Raw genomic sequence first — 19,939 nt, forward strand, 5'->3', positions numbered from 1 at the left:
TAATGCAGAATGCTTATGAATCTGTGTGCATGTAAACGTATGCAACTGAGGCAAAAGAACTAACTATTATTTTGTGTCCTATTTTCTTCTTTCCTTCAAAGCTTTAGGGGAGATCTTGAATATTATGATCATGGTTTGAAAGGCACTATCCTGGTACAATATCTTTAACTCCATCTTTATAAGAGAAATGGCAATAGAATATGTGTTTAGAGAGCTGAAGGAAACTTACAGGCATCCCCTCCATCTTAGCAATGTAACACAGATGGCTTTTCATGATTCTCCTTATTACCAAATAGAGAGAATACAGTTTTTGCTCAGTCTGATTATCTCTCCTCATCAATCCTTTGTCTCTTTAATTTAAACAAAATCTTGTTTATAAGTTTGTGGGGAACAATCTCAGCTATCTTCTCACTGAGATTATAATACATAATCCTTAGAATGGAAAGATTCAGAGGGTACTTACGGCTTGTGCTGGTCAAGTTTTCTGTCTAAAGCTTGAACTCCAACTTGGATTTACCTAATTGCTGGTGCTCAGAATTTAAGAGGCTTAATTTGCATGATGCCATTGTTATGCAGCTTCATTTCTCACCTGCCTTTTCTTATCCTGTTAGTTTAAGTTCCTCCAGGGATTACTGTATTGGTTACTTCTTCCTAAACCTGGCACTGTCCTCAGATAAATAGTTTTTCATACGTGTGTCCTTGTTATCCCAAAATTCAGAAAAAGGGTATAATTAGCCCTAAAGTTCCTCCATTGTTCCTTGAACCTAGTGATGGCTCTTCTTTACCTCAGATCCTTCTCCAGTCATGGTCTTGGATAATCCTAACTAGATCCCCTTCATAATAGACCCATTTTTTTGGTATTTTTGTATTTATTCTTTTTAGTTATACGTGACAGTAGTTATACGTGCATTTTGACATATTATATATACATGAATATAACTTCCTATTCTTGTGGTTATATGTGATGTGGAGTTTCACTGGTCATGTATTCATATATGAACAGAGGAAAGTTATGTCTAATTAATTTCACTGTCTTTCCTATAAACATCCCCCCTCCCTTCCCTTCATTTCCCTTTGTCTAATCCAACGAACTTCTATTCTCTCTCCACTCTTATTGTGTGTTAGCATTCACATATTAGAGAGAACATTCAGCCTTTGGTTTTTGAGGATTGGCTTATTTCACTTAGCCTGATAGTCTCCAGATCCATTCATTGACTGGCAAATGTCATAATTTCATTCCCATTTCTTTTTTAAATTAGTTTTTCTTGGTGCATTAAGATTGTACATAATAGTGAAATTTGCTGTGACATATTCGTACATGCATATAACATAATTTGGCCAATTACACTCTGCACTACCTCCCCTTTCCTCTCCTCCCTCCCCCTGGTTCCCTTCCTTTACCCCTCTGGAACAGCTCCATTTCTAATTCCAACTCTGCACATCATTCCCACATGATTCATCTGTTCATTTCCTTACACTGTTTATTTAAAATGTTCATTATTCACACTACTATCTTGAACTAAAATTAACCAAGTTGACAATGAGTTTGTCGGTCTGTAGCTCACAAAATTAACTTTATATTTACTTGAAAAGAAAAAGAAAGTACTCCTGATTTCTGTCTTCATGCAACTCCTTCAGTTTCAATGGTTCTTCAAAAATTATTGGATCAGAGGCACCACGCAACTGAAGGTTTTCATTTTTAGGTTGTCCACCCATAACAGCTGGAATTCATATCTGGTTTGTTTTGTGCAGTAAATCAGCAAATATGTATTGAATGCAGGGATTATGTAAGGCTTTTTGGCTTGGCCATATGTGAGATAATACCATTATTTGTGGCTTTCACTTATTAGGCACCAAATGCATTTGCCAACTACTGTACTCAATTCTATGTTTGTACTATCTCATTTGGAGAAAATAAAAGACATGGTTTGATAAAGAAGAAATATGGACTGTTTCTGAATGTTCAAGATGGGAGATAGTAAATGTTATGTGAGTTAGAAAATAAATGATTTCAGAATGTAGAGGAAGATGTCATTGTGGTCTTTGAAAAGAAAGTGTTCAAATACTGGGTATCAGTTGCTTAGCATGCTGTGTAACCCTAATAAAAATCTTATGAGATCAGGATTAGCCCTGTTTTTAGGTGAGAAAACTGAGGCTGTGTTTCCTTTCCTGTGCCCTGTTTCTGTCTGTGAATTATTTAGTGAGTTTCATAAAGGAGAGGTCAGAGCTGTGCAGAGTCTGATGAACCTTCTTTCAGGATGACTCCTAACAACCACAAATTCAAAACATGTGACCTGTTGGATTGGCCAGAATGTCCTGGTGGGCTGTGGCTGGACTATTTGCAAGCTCTTTGTGCACTCTGAGTTGGTATATTTGGATAGCATTGAGGCATCTGTAACTGATCCATTAGATAAAAACAAATGTGATAGAAACCATTTGGCATGGTTATACCATTTGGCACATGACAGTTCTCCCAGCAACTTAGCAAATACTCAACACCACATAACAGAGTCCATCTGGAAGAATTACCTGTAGAGAAACTGCTCATAGATCTGGCACTTTGGAGGACAACTCTAAAATTTAGACTTCTGTTAGGATATTTGATTTGGAGGCAAAGAGAGAGAAACATGGAATTGTACAAGTCAATCCTTTTTAGAAGAAAAATCATTTCACCTCTCTAATTTGTGAAGCTGCATTATCTGAGAGTAGCATACTAGTTTGAACAGAATGTGGTTTTGGGCCTCAGTGACATATGGGTTAGGATCCTAACTCTGCAACTAGTTACTAACTATGTAATTGTGACTCCCTAAGCTTAGATCCTAATTTCCCAGAATTTTCATTTGTTCAACCAATGCTTACTGAGCATCTACTACATGTCGGGCAGAGTTCTTGGCATTGACAGCATGGTGGGTAAGGCAGGCATGCATTTCCCAACTTTCAGGCCACCTTGCTAACTATGGGCAAGACAGATATTAAACAAATAATATATGAATAATTTTATTTCAGTTGTGTAAAGTGCTAAGAAAAAAATGCGGGTTGTAATCTGAGCAAAGGAGACTCTGACTTAAGTCTACAAAGTCAGTGATATTTTAACTGAGACCTGAGAGTTTGGTAGAAATTTAAAATATCAATGAGAGAGAGAGGGAAGCATTCTAGGCAGGGAAACATCACATGCCAACGTCCTGAGGCAGGAAAGGGGTTGAAACATAAAGCCATGATTCTCAGTCCTACCTGACATGTTGTCCCTTCTTTACAACAAATATTTGTGACACCTTCTTTACTTTTCCAAAATGGGATTCAGAGGTAATAAATGCAACCTATCTTCACACACAAACAAATGATACCAAATAAAGTACCAAAGTGTACTCTTGTATAACAGAAAGGGAACTAAAAGGATATCAATGTAGGTCAAATAATTTATTTCAGTATGTAGTTAAGTGCCCAAAAAAACCCTATATAATTATTTCATCATCCAAAAATTCTTCTAGAAACAACTAAGACCCATAGGAAATAGCACAGGCAGAACGTAGGGAGTGAGGAGGAGAATAAGAACCCAGGAGAGGAGAGGGACAGACAGGGACCTCATGAAGCAACCAACACTTTGTAGTTCTGGGTGAGGAATTTGAACTTGATCCTGAAAGCAACAGAAACTTCCCCATTTCTTCTTCAGAATGTCATTATAAAGAATTGTGCCATCTGCATTTGTCTTTCTTGTACTCACAGTGAAGATCTAAACACGTGATTGCCATTATGCAAATAAATGTAAATGATCTTCTGGCCTTTTTAACCCAAGGTTTATTGGCAAGGAGAGTTCCCCCAGGGAAACCCAGTAGAAAAGGAGCTGCCTTGCTCTGATGCCATAAATAAATGACAGTCCCTTTCATGGGTGGCAGTGGGGGCAGCAAACTGCGACCCTACACTAAAGCTAACCTTTTGTGCCTAATGCTCATGAGAAACCCAGACAATAGGGCTGAGAGAGAAGAAAAAAAAAAAAAGTCCTGGATAGATTTAAAGTTTGGAGAAGTAGGTTTCTTTTGTTCAGTATTCCTGTGGTTAAGAGATAGAAGGGCTGAAGATAAATCTAGCAGAAAAATTTGATAAGAAATCAAAATAAAGGCATAACAACTGTGAGCCAGGATCATTGCCATGGTAGAGATCAATTCTGTGAAACTTCTTAATGCCCCATGTATCCTGACTTATTCCTAGAAAAATGATCTGTATGGGGCAGGCCAACTTGATTAAAGGTGGGGCAGGGTAGGGCTTTCATTACAACTCTGGTTGGCACTTAAATATTGACAAGTCTTACTGTGATTTTGTACGACACTTGATGTTCAGTTGCCTGACTGTGCTCTCTCTTCTCATTGCTGTTTGAAACACATTTTCCTTCTTCTCCCCTGAGTCCCATTCCAGGGTCTCGTTTCCTGAGAGAAAAGTCAAGATAGAGTTTTCCCTTTTCTCTCCCAGTACTATCTGGTAAGTCCAATTCAAATGCCTTTTAGATAAGACCTTTTTCTGAAACTCTGCTGGATTAGGTTTTCCTAACGTGTGGTCACGTTAAGGCATGGACAATGAATGCTCTTTCCTTTTTCCTCTTTACATCATGTTTCATTTTTTAGGGTTTCTCCCCCACCCCCACCCCCACCAGTTGTGAAGTGACTCATTACATTGATCACTGCTGCAGAAACTTCATGCATTAGTAATCTGCTGCTGTGTAACAAATTACCTTAGAACTTGGTGGCTTAAAGCAGTGAACGTACATGGCCTCCATTTTTGTGGGCCAAGGTTGTGAGATTAGCTGGGTGCTTTGGGCCCAGGGTCTTTCACGAAGTTGAAGTTGACAGTCATCCAGGGCTGTAGCCAACCGAAGCCTTGACTATGGCTAGAGGATCTGCTTCAAGATGAGTCCCTCTATTCTACTTTGCTCAGAACTGGTGCTGAGAGAAAGAAGGAGAGGAGAAGAAGAAAAAGAAGGAGGAGTTGTCATTGTTGTTCCCAATGACTTCTTTGGAGCTAGTCTCAGGAGTCACAAGCCTTTCCTTCACCATGTTCCACTTGTCTGACGGGAGTCACAAAGCATCTCTCACACTCAGGCAGAGGAGAACTGTGCTGTGCATTTGTGAGGGAGGTATATCAAAGAATTTGTGAGTATATAGTTAAGCCATCGTCTACCTGTGAATCACACCAGGCCTTCTGGCCGTGCAGTGCAAGCTGGAGGTAGCTTTCATTCATCAGAGTGGCCCCTCCATGTGTGACTTCCAGTATGCTGAAGAATGAGGGGACTTGGGAAGGGCCAACCCATTCTGTACCTGCCTGTTTTCACCATCTATGTGTGTTTTCTCTCCTCTAGACTTTCAATTCAATGCCAGATGTAAACTTTTTAGAGGGAAACAGATGCAAGTTTAAACACCTAAAAAAGAATAGCATATATTGCAAAAATATTTTTGTAGAATACTAGCATCTTTTGTATTCCTGTTTCTGAGATTTGTTGTAATCAGGACAAAATTGTTTTCCAAATAAACAAAAAGAATGATTTAAGAAAAAAAAAAAGTTGTTGACAAAATCAAATTCTGTCTTCGCTCCTTGTAATGAGTAAAATTTGACTTTATTACAATGACCAAAATCTGTAACTGGTGTCTATCAAAATGTTATTTTTGCCATGGAAATATAATTTGTTCCTGTAACTTAATTCCAGTAATTTAGGGGGCTTGCACAAGAGGATCCCACAAGTTCAAGGTCAGTCTCAACAACTCTGTGAGACCTTGTCTTAAACTAAAGCAGTTAAAAAGTCTGGGGATAGAGCTCAGTAGTAAAATGCCCCTGTTATAAAAAAAATTTTTAAAAGGAGGAAGAGGAAGAGGAGGAGAAGGAAAAGAAAAAAATAAAACCGTGGTTAGAGTCTGTATAGTATGTATATTAGTTATGAACAAACATCTGATAAATCTGTACTTTACCAATCCTAGCCCATTAATCTGTGGTGCTACTACTCAGCACCCACATGGAATACCTCTCTTGAACTGGTCTTTGATGGTTTCACCTTGTCCCATCTCACCAATGAGGCTGCCTTCTGCAAAGACCAAAGTTATTGTATATTTTTCTTTTATTCCTCATAATACCTGAGATACAATAGTTACTTCATGAATCATAAATGATGTTTATTAGTTTTGGCTGGCATCTCTATGGCTGTTCCTTGTTCCCGCTTGTGCCACGATGAAAGTCGAAACACATGTGGTTATAGCTTATGAGTCCTGAGATGTCAGAGACGTCATGTGAACAGCAAAGTACTACCAAGTTCACAGTGCTGGCCATCACCGAGCATCATGAGGTGAAAGTGGTCAAAAAATCAGGGTGAGATGTTTAAGTAGGAGATTTGGTTATGCTGGCTAGCAGAAGAGAGAGACAGACTGCCTTTCTGAACTTGTAGGAATGTCACCATTATGTATAATTATAATGCACTGGTGAAAAATATGGAAAAAATATTATAATGTTGTTTTTTATTCTCTAAATTTCTAGGCCGTCCCTTGAACATAAATAAGTGCAATCAAAATATAGCATGTACTAGTTTATATGATAAAACAAAAGCTGTAAGCAGTTTTAGTAGTGATAAGCCATGTTCAATAGGCTTTTTGACCTGGCTATCAAAGCAAAAAATATATGATAATAAATAAATATATTGAAATACATTTTTAAGGTGGGAAAAAGCATGTATAGAAGAGATATATGCATTAGTCTGTTCCATTTTAATTGGTTCTAGATTTAGCTTTGACATGAAATTACTTGGTAAATGTAGCAAAATAGTTTGACTTTTTTGAAGTTCTTTGAAAATTTGGAAAGACATGAGAAGGATCCTAGATATGATGTGCTTATTTAATAAAGAGTCCTTTTTGCTTGTTATGAAGGGCTGTTGGTCGTAATACATTTTGTTTTAACCTTGTAGATCTTGACCTTATCCTAGTCCCCTGACATAGGTCTCTTCTCTCTCAAGGATAGAGGTCATTGTATCAAGACCAAGCTGTAATTTAAGTATCATCTACTTGTTCCATATTCATGTTGAACCGGAAATGTTCATTGGCTTAAGCCAAAGAAATTGACTCATTTTCCCACAAATTTTTAATAATTTTCTTAATAATCAGCATTGTAGATAATATAAGACAGCATTTAAAGAGGAACTGTCAAGACTTTGGAGCTGAGAGAAATAGACTGGCATTTGATCTGACATTTTTGTGTACCCATGAGGTCAGTGGCCCAAGCTGAGTGGAAAAAAACAAAAGCCAGGATTCCTGGTGCCTGACAATCCTGTTTCCTCCAGCCACTTAACTGCCACTGTGAACAGCCAACCTGCAGATGAGAGTGGGCTGGTGTCGGCTGATGCACTGTGCACCCCATCTTCTTTCTTCAATCCCCCACTGGCCTCTCTTCCCCCCTTTCTCTGCCCAAACTTGAGTGAGTGTGTGGACAGACACTAAAGCATCCTCTGCCTGTAGTGTCTTGCCTGATAGAAACTGATGGAAAATCCTGAAGTGTACACTCTCCTGTTGCCTTGGCCTGGACACGGTGAGTGGATTCCTTTGACCACTGGGTTTCCTTGTTTAGTGATTCGACACATTTTCCTCTGGTGTTTCTGTGGGGCTGACACAGTGTTTTCCTGGATGACTTGAGCTCTGTGGGACTCCCATCTGCCTCGGTTATTGTAGCACCCAGCAGAGCAGATTCCAGATTTTGTGGAACCTCCAAACGTAACTAACTTGGGGTTCCTCTTTCAGAAGATAAGTCCCAGTTATGAACATGAAATAGGTACAGGGTGTTGAAAGGGGACTGTGCAGGCAAGGAGCCACATCCATTTACCTTGAAGTCTGATCCCCAAAGCTTGACCTGACCTGGCCTCTCTCCTTAACCCTACCTCTGCCTCTCTGCATCTCAACTTGACAGCTGCAATCCTCTGTGGCTTCTGATTCCAGTGGGCAACGAACGTGTCTCTCTGCTTTGAATCCTGCCCGAAGGCTTAGGCTCTGTGCTCAAGCCACATCATTTTTTCCTGTTGTTTCTGCTGCCCTCCTAGGGGTGATAGTGGCTTCCTGCTATTGTTTATTTATAAGCTTCATCTTTATTTGACTCTGGAGGCCATCTGTTACCCATCTAATTGAGTCTCTGTCTGAAATTCGTCTGCCTGAAAGACCTAGAGTGGCTTATATTTCCCTGGCTCAGCTCTGAATTATATAGTACGTGGCCAGTTACTAATATGAAAAGAGCAACAGGAAATGAGACTTTTAGCAAAGTTTATTTACACTTAAAGCAACTGTATATTTTCTACTCTGGGCCACTATAACCCAAAGCATGGATCTCTACAGACTAATACTAGCCCTGTGGACCAGACATGTGGAAATACCAGAGCTTGGCAAAGGGCATAAGATACAGTTAAACTGAGTCCAATTTCTTTGCCTTCTTGTAACCAGGTTCTTAAGTACATTGTACTTAGCAGGCATTCAGGCATGCACTGTGTGAAGAACAGACTGAACTTGAAATTCATCGCCAGCATTTCCCAGGCAACAGTCAAATATAACACAGCTGAAGTCTTGCTCCACAGTCTCTGTGACTTTTTGGTATAATTATAATGAAAGCATTCCCCAGGCCTTGCATCTCTGCCTGGGCATAAATCCTGGGAGTTCCTCAGAATGTCTGGGATCAGGAAGCAGCAACTGCTCCACGGAGTAGCAGAGACTCCAGCCTGGAGTGCTTGGTGTGGCTGGGGGGCCATAGAGATGAGTAAGATCTTCCTACTCAGAGGCCAACAGGCCAAAGAAAATAGGAAACAGACAACAAGGGGCCAGGCCCAGGACATGTGGTCAGTGTGAGCAGGATAAATCCTCCTAAATTCAACCCCAGATCTTGCTCAGAGCAGAAGATAACTGAAACTGAGGGACACAGCTGAAGAAGTGGGGTGGTGCACACAGACTGATAGCTGAATGTGAAGGCAGAGAGAACCATGAAGACGGATTTGACAGTTCAGGAAGCCACAATTGCACCAAGCCAGACAAGAAGCGCAGCCTGCATACCCAGGCTTGGGTGAAGAGGCGGCAAGTACAGGCTTCCTATAGAGGCATCCACACCAACCTTTCCTGGTTGAAATGTTGGCTCTGTTCTTCTTAGCTAAGGACAGGTGACTTGGCCTCTGTATCACAGTCCTTTTTCAGGGTTAATGACAGTTGCCCTCTTGGTTCCTATGAAAACGGAGTGAATTTGTACATGTAAAGCATCTGACTTCAAAACCTAGTGAAGTAGCTTACAGGCATAGCTGATGCACCATAGGCCACTTTTTGGTTTTGTCTCAGTCTGCCATCAGACTGTATTGCATTCATCCACCCATTTTTGTTGGTAGATATTTCTAAAGTGCTTGATATGCAACTGGCACTGGGGATACAGTGAAGAATTAAGACACACAGACACCGCTTTCATGGAAAATATTGGAGGGTCAGTGTTAGCTTACTGGTAATGGAGAGTCAGGTAGTCTCAAATGGCTTCTAATGAGAATCTGAAGAACGAATCACAGTGACCAATGTGCCATTCTAGTGGAGGATGTTGATAACGGGGATATGCTTATGTGCAGGCAGGGGGCATATGGGGAATCTCTGTTCTGCTGTGAACCTAAAACTGCTTTGAAATGTTAGAAACATAATAATGAGAGAGACTGGGGGTGGGATAGAGAGAAAGAGAAGAAGGAAAGGAAGAAATGGGTTCTCTCTGATGATCTTAAATATTTTTGATAACTACAGAAAACTAATGATATATCAATCTTGGTTAAATTACATTTGGGGTAAATTACATCTTCATTTATATTAATTATGCTCATAAAACATTACTGAAGCTTACATTTAATTGGAACTAATTAAGCTCATCTATAAAAAGCACTAGAGTCAATTTCCCCATGCAGGGAACTTGATTTTTAAAAAGCAGTGTTCACGTAACCCAGGAGTGTGAAAGTAATACCAAAGCTTCAGCTTTGTTGTTTTATTTTCAGTCTCTAGATCCTTCCAGGTTCTACTTCTGATGCGCAGCTGAGTGCTGACATAGGCCTCTCCATTCTGTCAGTCTTCCTGTGTTTACTGGGCCACCTGTTATGAGATCCTTCTTGGCTCTGATACTAGAGAGATAAGTAAGGCATCTCCATCAATGGGCTTATAGTTTGGGGGCTGGATGGACATGAGTAAGAAATACAGTTGGATACATGGAGCCCTAGAAGGTACAGATATTATGGAAACAGAGAAATCATTCATTCATTCTTTTATTAGTTCACTCAACAAAATATTTGCTAGTTATGTATCCTGCAAAGACACCCTACAAAGTATTATGGACAGAGCCAGGAATAAGATAGATAATCATTGCCCCCTTGGATCTATTGTGGCTCTGCCTATTATGGATACAGAGAAGGTTGAAGCAGCATCTTGAAGAATGATGTGCACTTATGCAGAAGGCACAAGGTGAGAGGGTGCTTCCAGAGGAAATCTCTCTTGCACTCAGATTCCATGCATCTCCTGAGTCTCAATGCTTTTGTAGAAAGGATTCTGGCATCCTTCTGTGGTGACCCCATCTTGGCACCTTGGGGCCTCACCTTGGTCTTTTGCAACAGAGATTTATTATAGGCGATGACTGTTTGTTTTGTCTGTAAAGAATGACTTTGTGTTCAGGCTCTGAGGCCCTTAAGCATCTTATGAACTGTCACAGGCTGACTTTTAGGACATTTGGCTTCCTACCTTTTAATCAGTGTCTACAAAACTTATCAAATTCCTCAATAGGAAACCCATAGCACAAAAGTTAATAACTAGAATCAACAAATGGGACTTACTCAAACTAAAAAGTTTTTTCTCAGCTAAAGAAACAATAAGAGAGGTAAATAGAGAGCCTACATCCTGGGAACAAATCTTTACTCCTCACACTTCAGACAGAGCCCTAATATCCAGAGTATACAAAGAACTCCAAAAATTAGACAATAAGATAACTAACAACCCAATCAACAAATGGGCCAAGGACCTGAACAGACACTTCTCAGAGGAGGACATACAATCAATCAACAAGTACATGAAAAAATGCTCACCATCTCTAGCAGTCAGAGAAATGCAAATCAAAACCACCCTAAGATACCATCTCACTCCAGTTAGATTGGCAGCCATTATGAAGTCAAACAACAACAAGTGCTGGCGAGGATGTGGGGAAAAGGGTACACTTGTACATTGCTGGTGGGACTGCAAATTGGTGCAGCCAATTTGGAAAGCAGCATGGAGATTTCTTGGAAAGCTGGGAATGGAGCCACCATTTGACCCAGCTATTCCCCTTCTTGGTCTATTCCCTAAAGACCTAAAAAGAGCATGCTACAGGGACACTGCTACATCGATGTTCATAGCAGCTCAATTCACAATAGCAAGACTTTGGAACCAACCCAGATGCCCTTCAATAGACGAATGGATTAAAAAAATGTGGCATTTATACACAATGGAGTATTACTCTGCATTAAAAAATGACAAAATCATAGAATTTGCAGGGAAATGGATGGCACTAGAGCAGATTATGCTAAGTGAAGCTAGCCAATCCCTAAAAAGCAAATGCCAAATGTCTCCTTTGATATAAGGAGAGTAACTAAGAACAGAGTAGGGACGAAGAGCATGAGAAGAAGATTAACATTAAACAGAGATGAGAGGTGGGAGGGAAAGGGAGAGAAAAGGGAAATTGCATGGAAATGGAAGGAGACCCTCAGGGTTATACAAAAGAACATACAAGAGGAAATGAGGGGAAAGGGAAAAATAATACAAGGGGGAGAAATGAAGGTCAATAGAGGGGGTAGAGAGAGAAGACGGGTGGGGAGGGGAGGGGAGGGGGGATAGTAGAGGATAGGAAAGGTAGCAGAACATGACAGTCACAAGTATGGCAATATGTAAATCAATGGATGTGTAATTGATGTGATTCTGCAATCTGTATATGGGCTAAAAATGGGAGTTCATAACCCACTTGAAGCAAAGTGTGAAAGATGATATATCAAGAACTATGTAATGTTTTGAACAACCAACAATAAAAAAAATTAAAAAAAATAATAATAAATAAATAAAAAAAAAATATGTCCACATCTATTTTTGGAGCACTGAATTAATTGTTTAAGCCTAGACTTTAATTTTAATCCTTATGATTTTAAACATGATTATTGCACTCCCAAAAGAAGACATACAGCTAAGTTTATGTATCAAGGATATGAATATTCCTTTGGCAGGAGAACCATATGTATACATACTGGGAATTTAGCAAGTCAGCTAAAGCAGGTCAGGAAACTCGGAGGTTGGTCCTGAGACCATTTTCCTGGGTGTCCTTACAGCCTGCCTTTGTCTTGTACTGGTGGAAAATCCAGATGATATTGTAGGACCGGGAGGTGGTGAGAGGCCTCTGAGTCACTCTGCAGTTAATCAGGAGCAGCTTGGTGTTAGTCATCAGTTTATTTTCTTATGTTTTAATTTTTTTTCAAAATTAGCAGTTCTCATGGGGAATGTAACTCCAATTCTAATAGAAAAAGAGGGATTTTGCTAAATTCCCAGTTGCCTGTTAGGGTGCTGGCACTGACAAGTGAGAGAACACTGTCAGCCGGAGAGAACCAACTCAGCTCCTCAACTAATACCTCGAGGACTTACCCAGGTGGCTGTCTGTCTAAACAACCTGATCAGCAATCAAGCAGTAAAGGGTAACTAGTCTGAGTGAAGCGTGAGCTTTTAAAACTCAAAGGAGATGTACTTGGACTTTCGAGAAATCACCATCCTCCTTATGGACTCCTAAAAGAAGCAGCAGGCCCTACCAGCATGTCACAGGTGTGTGGTCTGCCTTGGACTCTTATTGAGGCATTGGCCTTAACATCACCAAGGGCACATGAAGTAGGTCTGGGATTGTGGGAAGCACAGCAGTGCTAGACCAGCCTGGACCACTGAAAGCAAGGAAGAATGCTTTTTTATTTCAAAACACTATCTTGATCCCAGGAGGTGGTTACTGGGAGCACAGAAGACACCCACAGTGTAGAGACAATAATTATATGTGCAGGGTAAAGAAAAACTCAGCTGCTCACTGCCTACTTTAACAACTATTTTCAGAACAAATACTGTACCGATGCCTTTCTTTCTGGAACTTATAAACCAAGATGTTAAAAGTTAATATTTTGAAGTGCTAGAATTCTTACTTGTTGTGACTTCTAATTTGTCTACTGTGAATATGTATTATATTTGTAGTAAGAAAATTAAGTTATTTGTAATTTAAAAAACTTTTAAGTTCCCTGCATGACTGCTATCTATCAAATTGGCTATTTTTATTTATTTATGTTTTCTTCTAGGCTTTGCCAGTAGGTATAATTAATCAGAGATGCGGTTCTGCATTCTACTCTTTCAAAGAATTCTTGTTTCTGGGAAGTGAATAGCAGAGACCTTCTATGATATGTGCTAGGGTTACCTGATTCTAGTCTAATGCAATCCTATCATGGTCTTTCTTTAGTGGTCAGGACTCCAACAGGTGCCTTCACTGTCCAGTGATTTTGTGATAGGACCTGTCTGGATGATGAGGTGTCAGAGTATGTGTTTTTTTGTTGTTGTTGTTTTGTTTTCTGCCAGTGAAAATGTATAGTTTGTTAAAAGTATCATAAATTACTTGGAATAAGAGTTCTGCTCAATGGAAAAGAAACTCAAATAGGTTTAGATTTTTATGGGGTTGAATCAGCCAAATCAAACACAGGCTTTCCTGAAGCTTCCAAGTTTTTAATGGAAACTCACGCTCTTCAGAACTTTGCTGCCTAATTATAATTCATGCCTTTTGCAGATACATTACAGGGTGGACCAAAAGGAAAATGTTAGATGTGTCCACTTGTGATTTCTATTGTGCTACTTGTGGAGTGCCAACTGCATACGTCGAATGGCCTGGTTCGTGCAAAGATACTGGCCAGCTCTGTGCAAAGACACAGGCCAGCTCTTGGCAGGTCAGACCATTTCAGGAAGGAGTAGCAAGAGACCCTGGCTTGCAATTTGCAGACTACACACTCAGATGCAGAACCAGACCATTGGAATATGATTTTGCATAAGCTACTAGGGTCAGAATTTAATTTAAAAGTCCTTTGGTATCCATAACTAACCCAATTCATTATTGTCATCAGAAAGATGCTTTTGAAACTTATAAAATTTTATTTTTAGAAAAGAACTTTTTCTCCCCCCACCTTTTTTTTTAAGGTTTAACTGGTATCAAGGGAGAGAAAGGAAATCCAGGCATTGGTACTCAAGGACCAAGAGGACCCCCTGGACCAGCAGGTAAGTCTTGCTACTTAATTTAAAAAAACTGTAAAATATAAATCTTTATATTCACTTGTTATCACAGGTGAGAAAATGGCCATATTTATATCCTTGTATCTAAGTGGAGTGGTTCTACTTCCCATTTATTTTACTGAGAGGCCAATTTGTTATAATAATCCTTCCCACATATGAACCCCCAAAGTTACAGCATTTTCTGGACTCTTGGTGGATATATGAGTTAGGCGAGGCTAGGCTAGGCCTAGTAGCAAATCCCCAATACTTTGTGGATTGACATAGTAAAACTTTATTTTATCTTCACAAAGTTTGATGTGGGTAAGGTAGTGCCTTTCCATTTTGAACCCCATGACCTGCATCATGGCTCATATAGGCCCTGAGAGAAAGATAAAGAAGGCCCATGAGACTCAACTTCCTAAATATAATGATATACTACTTACATCCATATTTCAGTGGCTGGAACCAGTCACACATCCCCAGAGCTACTGGCAGGGAGGCATAGAATCTCAAGGAACATGAGTGAACATCACGAGCACCAGTTACTCCTGCTGTGGTAGTCTCACCAAATGAGTTTCCTGAAAATTTAGTTTAGTGTGCAAAATCCCACGCTCTTAAGATGATCCCCAGATGATCAGACCTGCTATTAGAATTATAATTTTGCTATTGTATGTTTAGAATCTCAGTCTTAGCCCCACTGGATCAAATGTTCTGATTTTTCTTTCCAGTCTAACAATGCTTTTGGAATATATTTCTAAGAGAGATTCCTGATGCAACAAGTCCATTGCCTCAGGAATAACTTCTGTTATTAGAGAGTTGGATGAGGACCTTATCTAGCATCATGCAGTGCACTGAATAGGTAGTTGTGAGCATTGAGTGAACAGAACTGCATGTGTCTGAGAGCAAGCACGTGACTCAAATACAAGGGGATACTCATTCCTACTTTTCAGTTCAGTTCTTATTGAATAGTGTTATTTCTAGTTGAAGAATTTTGAACATTGTTGGAACCCAGGCCTAGAAACAAACTGGCACCTCACCACCATCCCCAAAACAAAACCCCAAAAAAACATAGCCTGACAAACTTCTTAAATACAAAAATATTTTAACCCCCCTCCCATTTTCATTCAATCTAAGATCTCAGTTGATATAAGGTAGACAAAAGAAATTTTAGGTTGATGTATTGTGTCTAATTTCAGACTTTTATTCCTCCAGGTAATTTCTTACAGAGTTAGACTAATTTATTTTAATTATCTGGGGCCACAAGCCAGCACTAATTTGCATGACTCTTCTAACTAGATTATAAGGTTGAGATTTGCAAGAGATCATGTGTGTGCACATACAGGCATGTGCACGCCCATACATTGGATTCATAAGGAGCTGTACTGGAAAACAAAAGCCCCATAGAGAAAGCAATAATGATAGTAGTTTGCTCCTCTCCATTAAATGCCCAAAATGCTATAGAGAAGAATGCACTTTGCTTCCCAGTCCTGAGCTATATGCTCTTCTGCCCAGGGAATCCAATGTAGGAAAAAGAACTGAGAGAGTAGGGAGAGGCTGATTAAGCCAATTGTTAAGATGCATAAGGTTACTTATTGTAAGAATTAGTTGATTTCATGGTGATCTCAAAACTCACCCTATGTGGTAAAAGATCTGTTCTTTCCTTTGTGGCTGCTTCTTAGGACCTTCAGGGGAGAGTCGCCCTGGCAGCCCTGGACCCCCTGGCTCTCCTGGACCAAGGGGTCCACCAGGTCACCTGGGGGTACCTGGACCACAAGGTCCTTCTGGCCAGCCTGGATATTGCGACCCCTCGTCATGTTCTGCCTATGGTGGGGGAGGTAAGTGCTAAACTCTTGTGGGCTTTGAGCAGGTTTACTATGGTTAGGACCCAAATGGGGAGGGGGCACTATGAGAAGCAGAACAGTTATGAGAGGGAAACAGAGCATGACTGCCTCACAATCCTACCTTAGCCCAGAAGCATGTTCTATAAAGTGCCTATTACTGTATAGGCTATTCCTATAGAAGCCTTAAGAGGACTTTAAAAATAATCGCACATCTAAGGCTTCCTTGCTTTCAAACGGTGATCCACAGAGACTTAGCCTTTGACCTCACATTTGATTATCTGGGGGATAGGGATTAACATTTTGGGGGCCCTCATTCTGTTATTGCTGGGGTGTGATCATGATAGCCTATAAGAATTTATTTTTAGGGAAACCCCAAACTATGACTTCCCCCATAATTAGCAGGGCCTCTCAGATTCTTTCAGGTGACATCCTGTCTACCACATACATTTTAGGTGACCAAGGATAGTCTTAAGAAGAAACAAATCTGGCCATGCTGTCTTAGTCTCATCACTAACTACTGGACCGAGATTCTGAAATATTATGCTTCCTAAAAATATCTGCAGTGCATGCTGATGTGCTGGGGGGAGGGGCGGCTTTCTGACATAATTATTCTTGGAAGTTCAAGAGAGTGGTTCCGAGATGGCTCTGGGGCAAATGGACTTTTTAGTCAATGAATTTAAATTTTCTGCTTTAGGAGAAATTTAACCTTAGATGCCAGAGGCATTGGTCAAAGTTTTGCTGATGTGTTTTTCTCTGTTCATCTTTTCCCTCCCCATTCTCTCATATTCCCCTGTCCCTTATTAAGATCTGATCCCTTACAATGATTACCAGCACTAAAATGGAAATCCTCCACTCTGGCTATATTGGCCTGGGCATTTGGCTATGAATACAGAACTGTCCTGTTGACCACCACCATTAAGCCCCAACCCCTAACAATGGATACTCCCCTTTCCTGGCTCACCTGCTTCCCTTCCTCCCTACTTTGACATCTCTTGCTCTCTCTTCTCCAAACATGATAGAATGATAACATTGGAACTTAACCAAATCATATATGTCAATTGTAACGGAAACTGGCTGTTTTAGGTCAGCCTGGATAGAGGGATCTGATTGTGTACCAAGGATTCATCCCAAATTCTTCTACGCAAAGGCTTTGTAATAAAGTTACTTACTGTGCCTTCTCCTCTTTCCTGACCCTGCACAAGATGGATGAGCATCTTTCTCTCTGACCTCTCCACTCTTCCCCTCCCCACTCATCCTGGTGATGGACTTCTAACATGAGATTGGTTTTTAAAATTTATTTTTTTGTTCATAATTCTGCTACATTTTCAGGGTTTCTTTTGTAAATAAAACATATAATATTTAAGCACTTGGCTCTGAGTCTAGTTTTCTAACAATTTCTCTAATATATCCTCCTGTTCCTCCTTTTACTAACCAGGAAACCTCATGGGGAAGGTACAAGAGGCATGGTGGGTTAGGCAGCTACAGCTTTCTACCCAAGCAGGATATCTCTGTAGTTTACTGACCAAATCTCTCTCTCTAAGGACCCCTATGAGGGGAGAATATCAGTTCATGGTTCCTGGGTCCTATCAAGTCCCCACCCCCACTTTTCCTCTTTAGCTCCCCATCCGGATCAGCCCGAATTCACTCCTGTCCAAGATGAGAATGAGGCCATGGAACTGTGGGGCTCCGGGATCTGATGGCCTCAGGAGACATTTGAAGACCAACAGCAAGACCTCTTAAAGACCTTTATTCATGAAAATGTTAAGTGGTTTGTATGTTATTTTGGGGGAGGGCCTCATATCTGCATCCCAAATTTCCTTTTTGGATAACATTCATATTAGAGTTATTATTAACAAAAATTATGGTTTTTTTTTAAAATTCACTTAATCTATGACAACATTAGAAATGATTTCCCCTAGCTGTTTTAAGGATATGCCAGATAATTTGGGGTTTTTTTTGTTTTGTTTTGTTTTGTTTTTGAGAAAAGTCCTCAAAGAAGAATTGAGAGAAAGTAGATTGAATTCTGGAATCTTTTCTCTATGAGATGATCTCAAGTTCTAAAATGCACAAGAGAAATATGATTGGGTTGGAGGGAAATGGGGCCCCCACAGAAAAAGAATGAATTCAAAGAGATTCACAGATTATATCATTTGCTCTGCCCCATGGGAATGACTTGCTAATAAGAAGAAGGATCATTGTTGGTGAAGCTACCTCTTACATAATTGATCTGTCCAACTCTAAGATTATTCAGTGACTGGTTTCACAGGTATCCAAAAATAAGTGCTAGAATATAACTTTAATGAATTTGATAATTTTAAACATAGATTGAGTTTTTCAATGGTTTTAGACTCATGTAAAATAATGATTTTTCACCAGCTCCAATGGAAAGTGATCTATCTTTGATGAAGGATTTGTTGGGCAGTATGTTCTAGGGCCTTCCTCTCCTACAGGGATTACTTTATGCAGATAAGTTTTTGCAAATCTGTTTTTATTCTTTTTGTAAGCAAATAAAAATTTAAAACAACATGTGGAGTCTTTGTGCTGCCTTTCTAAATGTCACCTTAAACTTTTGAGGTCCTAGTTGAGTGTCTGATCACCAAAAAAATCAAGAGTTGCCTTGCTTTACGTGATCTTTCCAGCTCTCCATCCCGCATTTGTTCATTCTGGAGTAGGAAGCTTAACAGAAGAAGCAGTGGGCTTAAGACAAGGCCAGCAAAGGTAGTGCAAATGTATGAGTGATCCTAAGTCAACGCTTATCCACGTTTGACCAAGGGACCCCTCTGTCTTTCAGTTTTGAAAAAGCCTGAAAAACTCTAGAAGACAGAGTAGAAATGAATTTAGTCTAAGAGACTCTAGTCTTCAACTAACTTGTCTTTTTCTTATCTAAGTATTTGAGGAGGATTTGAGTCCTGGTGTTTGCTAGTTGAAAATGGAAATGAAAGAGAACCATGACTTAATGTATGCTCTTTCCTCTGCAACATCTCCCTGGTAACAGATGCTTTTAAAGAGTTGGAATGAGGACATTTAAAACCAGAATCTATGTACTTTCTGGGTCAGGAAAAGACTCATTAGAAGGATGGTGTCTTCTGACACCTTTTACTCCCACCACCGCACAGAGGGTTAGAAGACCTCTGTTTTCCAAAGGATTCATTCAATGTTTTGGGTCTGTGTGCCTTTGGGGATTCAGACAAGTAGTTTTTTTGAGACTTTGCAGAAAATATAATAAGTAGAAAACCAGTAGCCATATCCTTTCTGTTATGGTGTACAAATCCATGTTAGCAAGCAGGACCAATGAGGGGGAAGGGAAGGTTTCATGAGGCCAATCAAGACAGCCTGACCCAGAATCCCCTGAGAGAACTCTTCCAAGTTAAATGCCTAGTGTGTGATTAGTCACTTCATAGCTTGTTCTCAGATTTCTATCTATGACATGTAGTGAGTGAGTATAGAGGACAGTCTATATATTTTAGGGTGCCCTTGTAAACAAATCGTTTAACATTGTGTCACACAAAAGACTCTCTAGATTGTCATAAGTGGTGAAATTTAAACCACTGGAGGTTCTAATCTCTTCCCATCATTCTCGAGTTGTACAAATACCTTTGGCTTTGATTTCTTGTGGTAATCTAAATTTGTTTATTTAAGCTACAGGGAAGTTTCATTAATTTGGAATGTGTCATCACTTGGACCCAGTGTATCAGATTTTTATTGAGTGAAATGTTAAAAATAAAAGGTGCAACTCAGATTTTGGATTTGTGTTTACAATGCATTGCCTGTAATAAAAACTGATTTTGAAGTGCA

At 39.9% G+C, this 19,939-nt stretch overlaps 1 protein-coding gene across 6 annotated transcripts in view; it reads left to right on the forward strand.

Annotated features, from left to right (window-relative positions):
- Col14a1 (collagen type XIV alpha 1 chain) overlaps positions 1-19,939 on the forward strand; it is a 247,379-nt gene extending 227,440 nt beyond the window's left edge. For 4 of the 6 annotated variants that reach the window (XM_058585704.1, XM_058585705.1, XM_046464979.2 and 1 more), the window contains exons 46-48: positions 14,232-14,309; positions 15,983-16,138; positions 17,762-19,939. In XM_058585704.1, the coding sequence (XP_058441687.1) occupies positions 14,232-14,309; positions 15,983-16,138; positions 17,762-17,841 (314 nt within the window). In that variant the 3' untranslated portion in view covers positions 17,842-19,939. Of the gene's footprint in view, positions 1-14,231; positions 14,310-15,982; positions 16,139-16,596; positions 17,508-17,761 lie in introns of those variants that run through there. The other 2 variants (XM_046464982.2, XM_046464981.2) reach the window with 2 other exon arrangements.

This window comes from Marmota monax, unplaced genomic scaffold (genome assembly GCF_021218885.2).
Source record: "Marmota monax isolate L192 unplaced genomic scaffold, Marmota_monax_Labrador192_F-V1.1 WCK01_AAM20220418_F8-fsc00003, whole genome shotgun sequence".
Lineage (NCBI taxonomy): Eukaryota > Metazoa > Chordata > Mammalia > Rodentia > Sciuridae > Marmota > Marmota monax.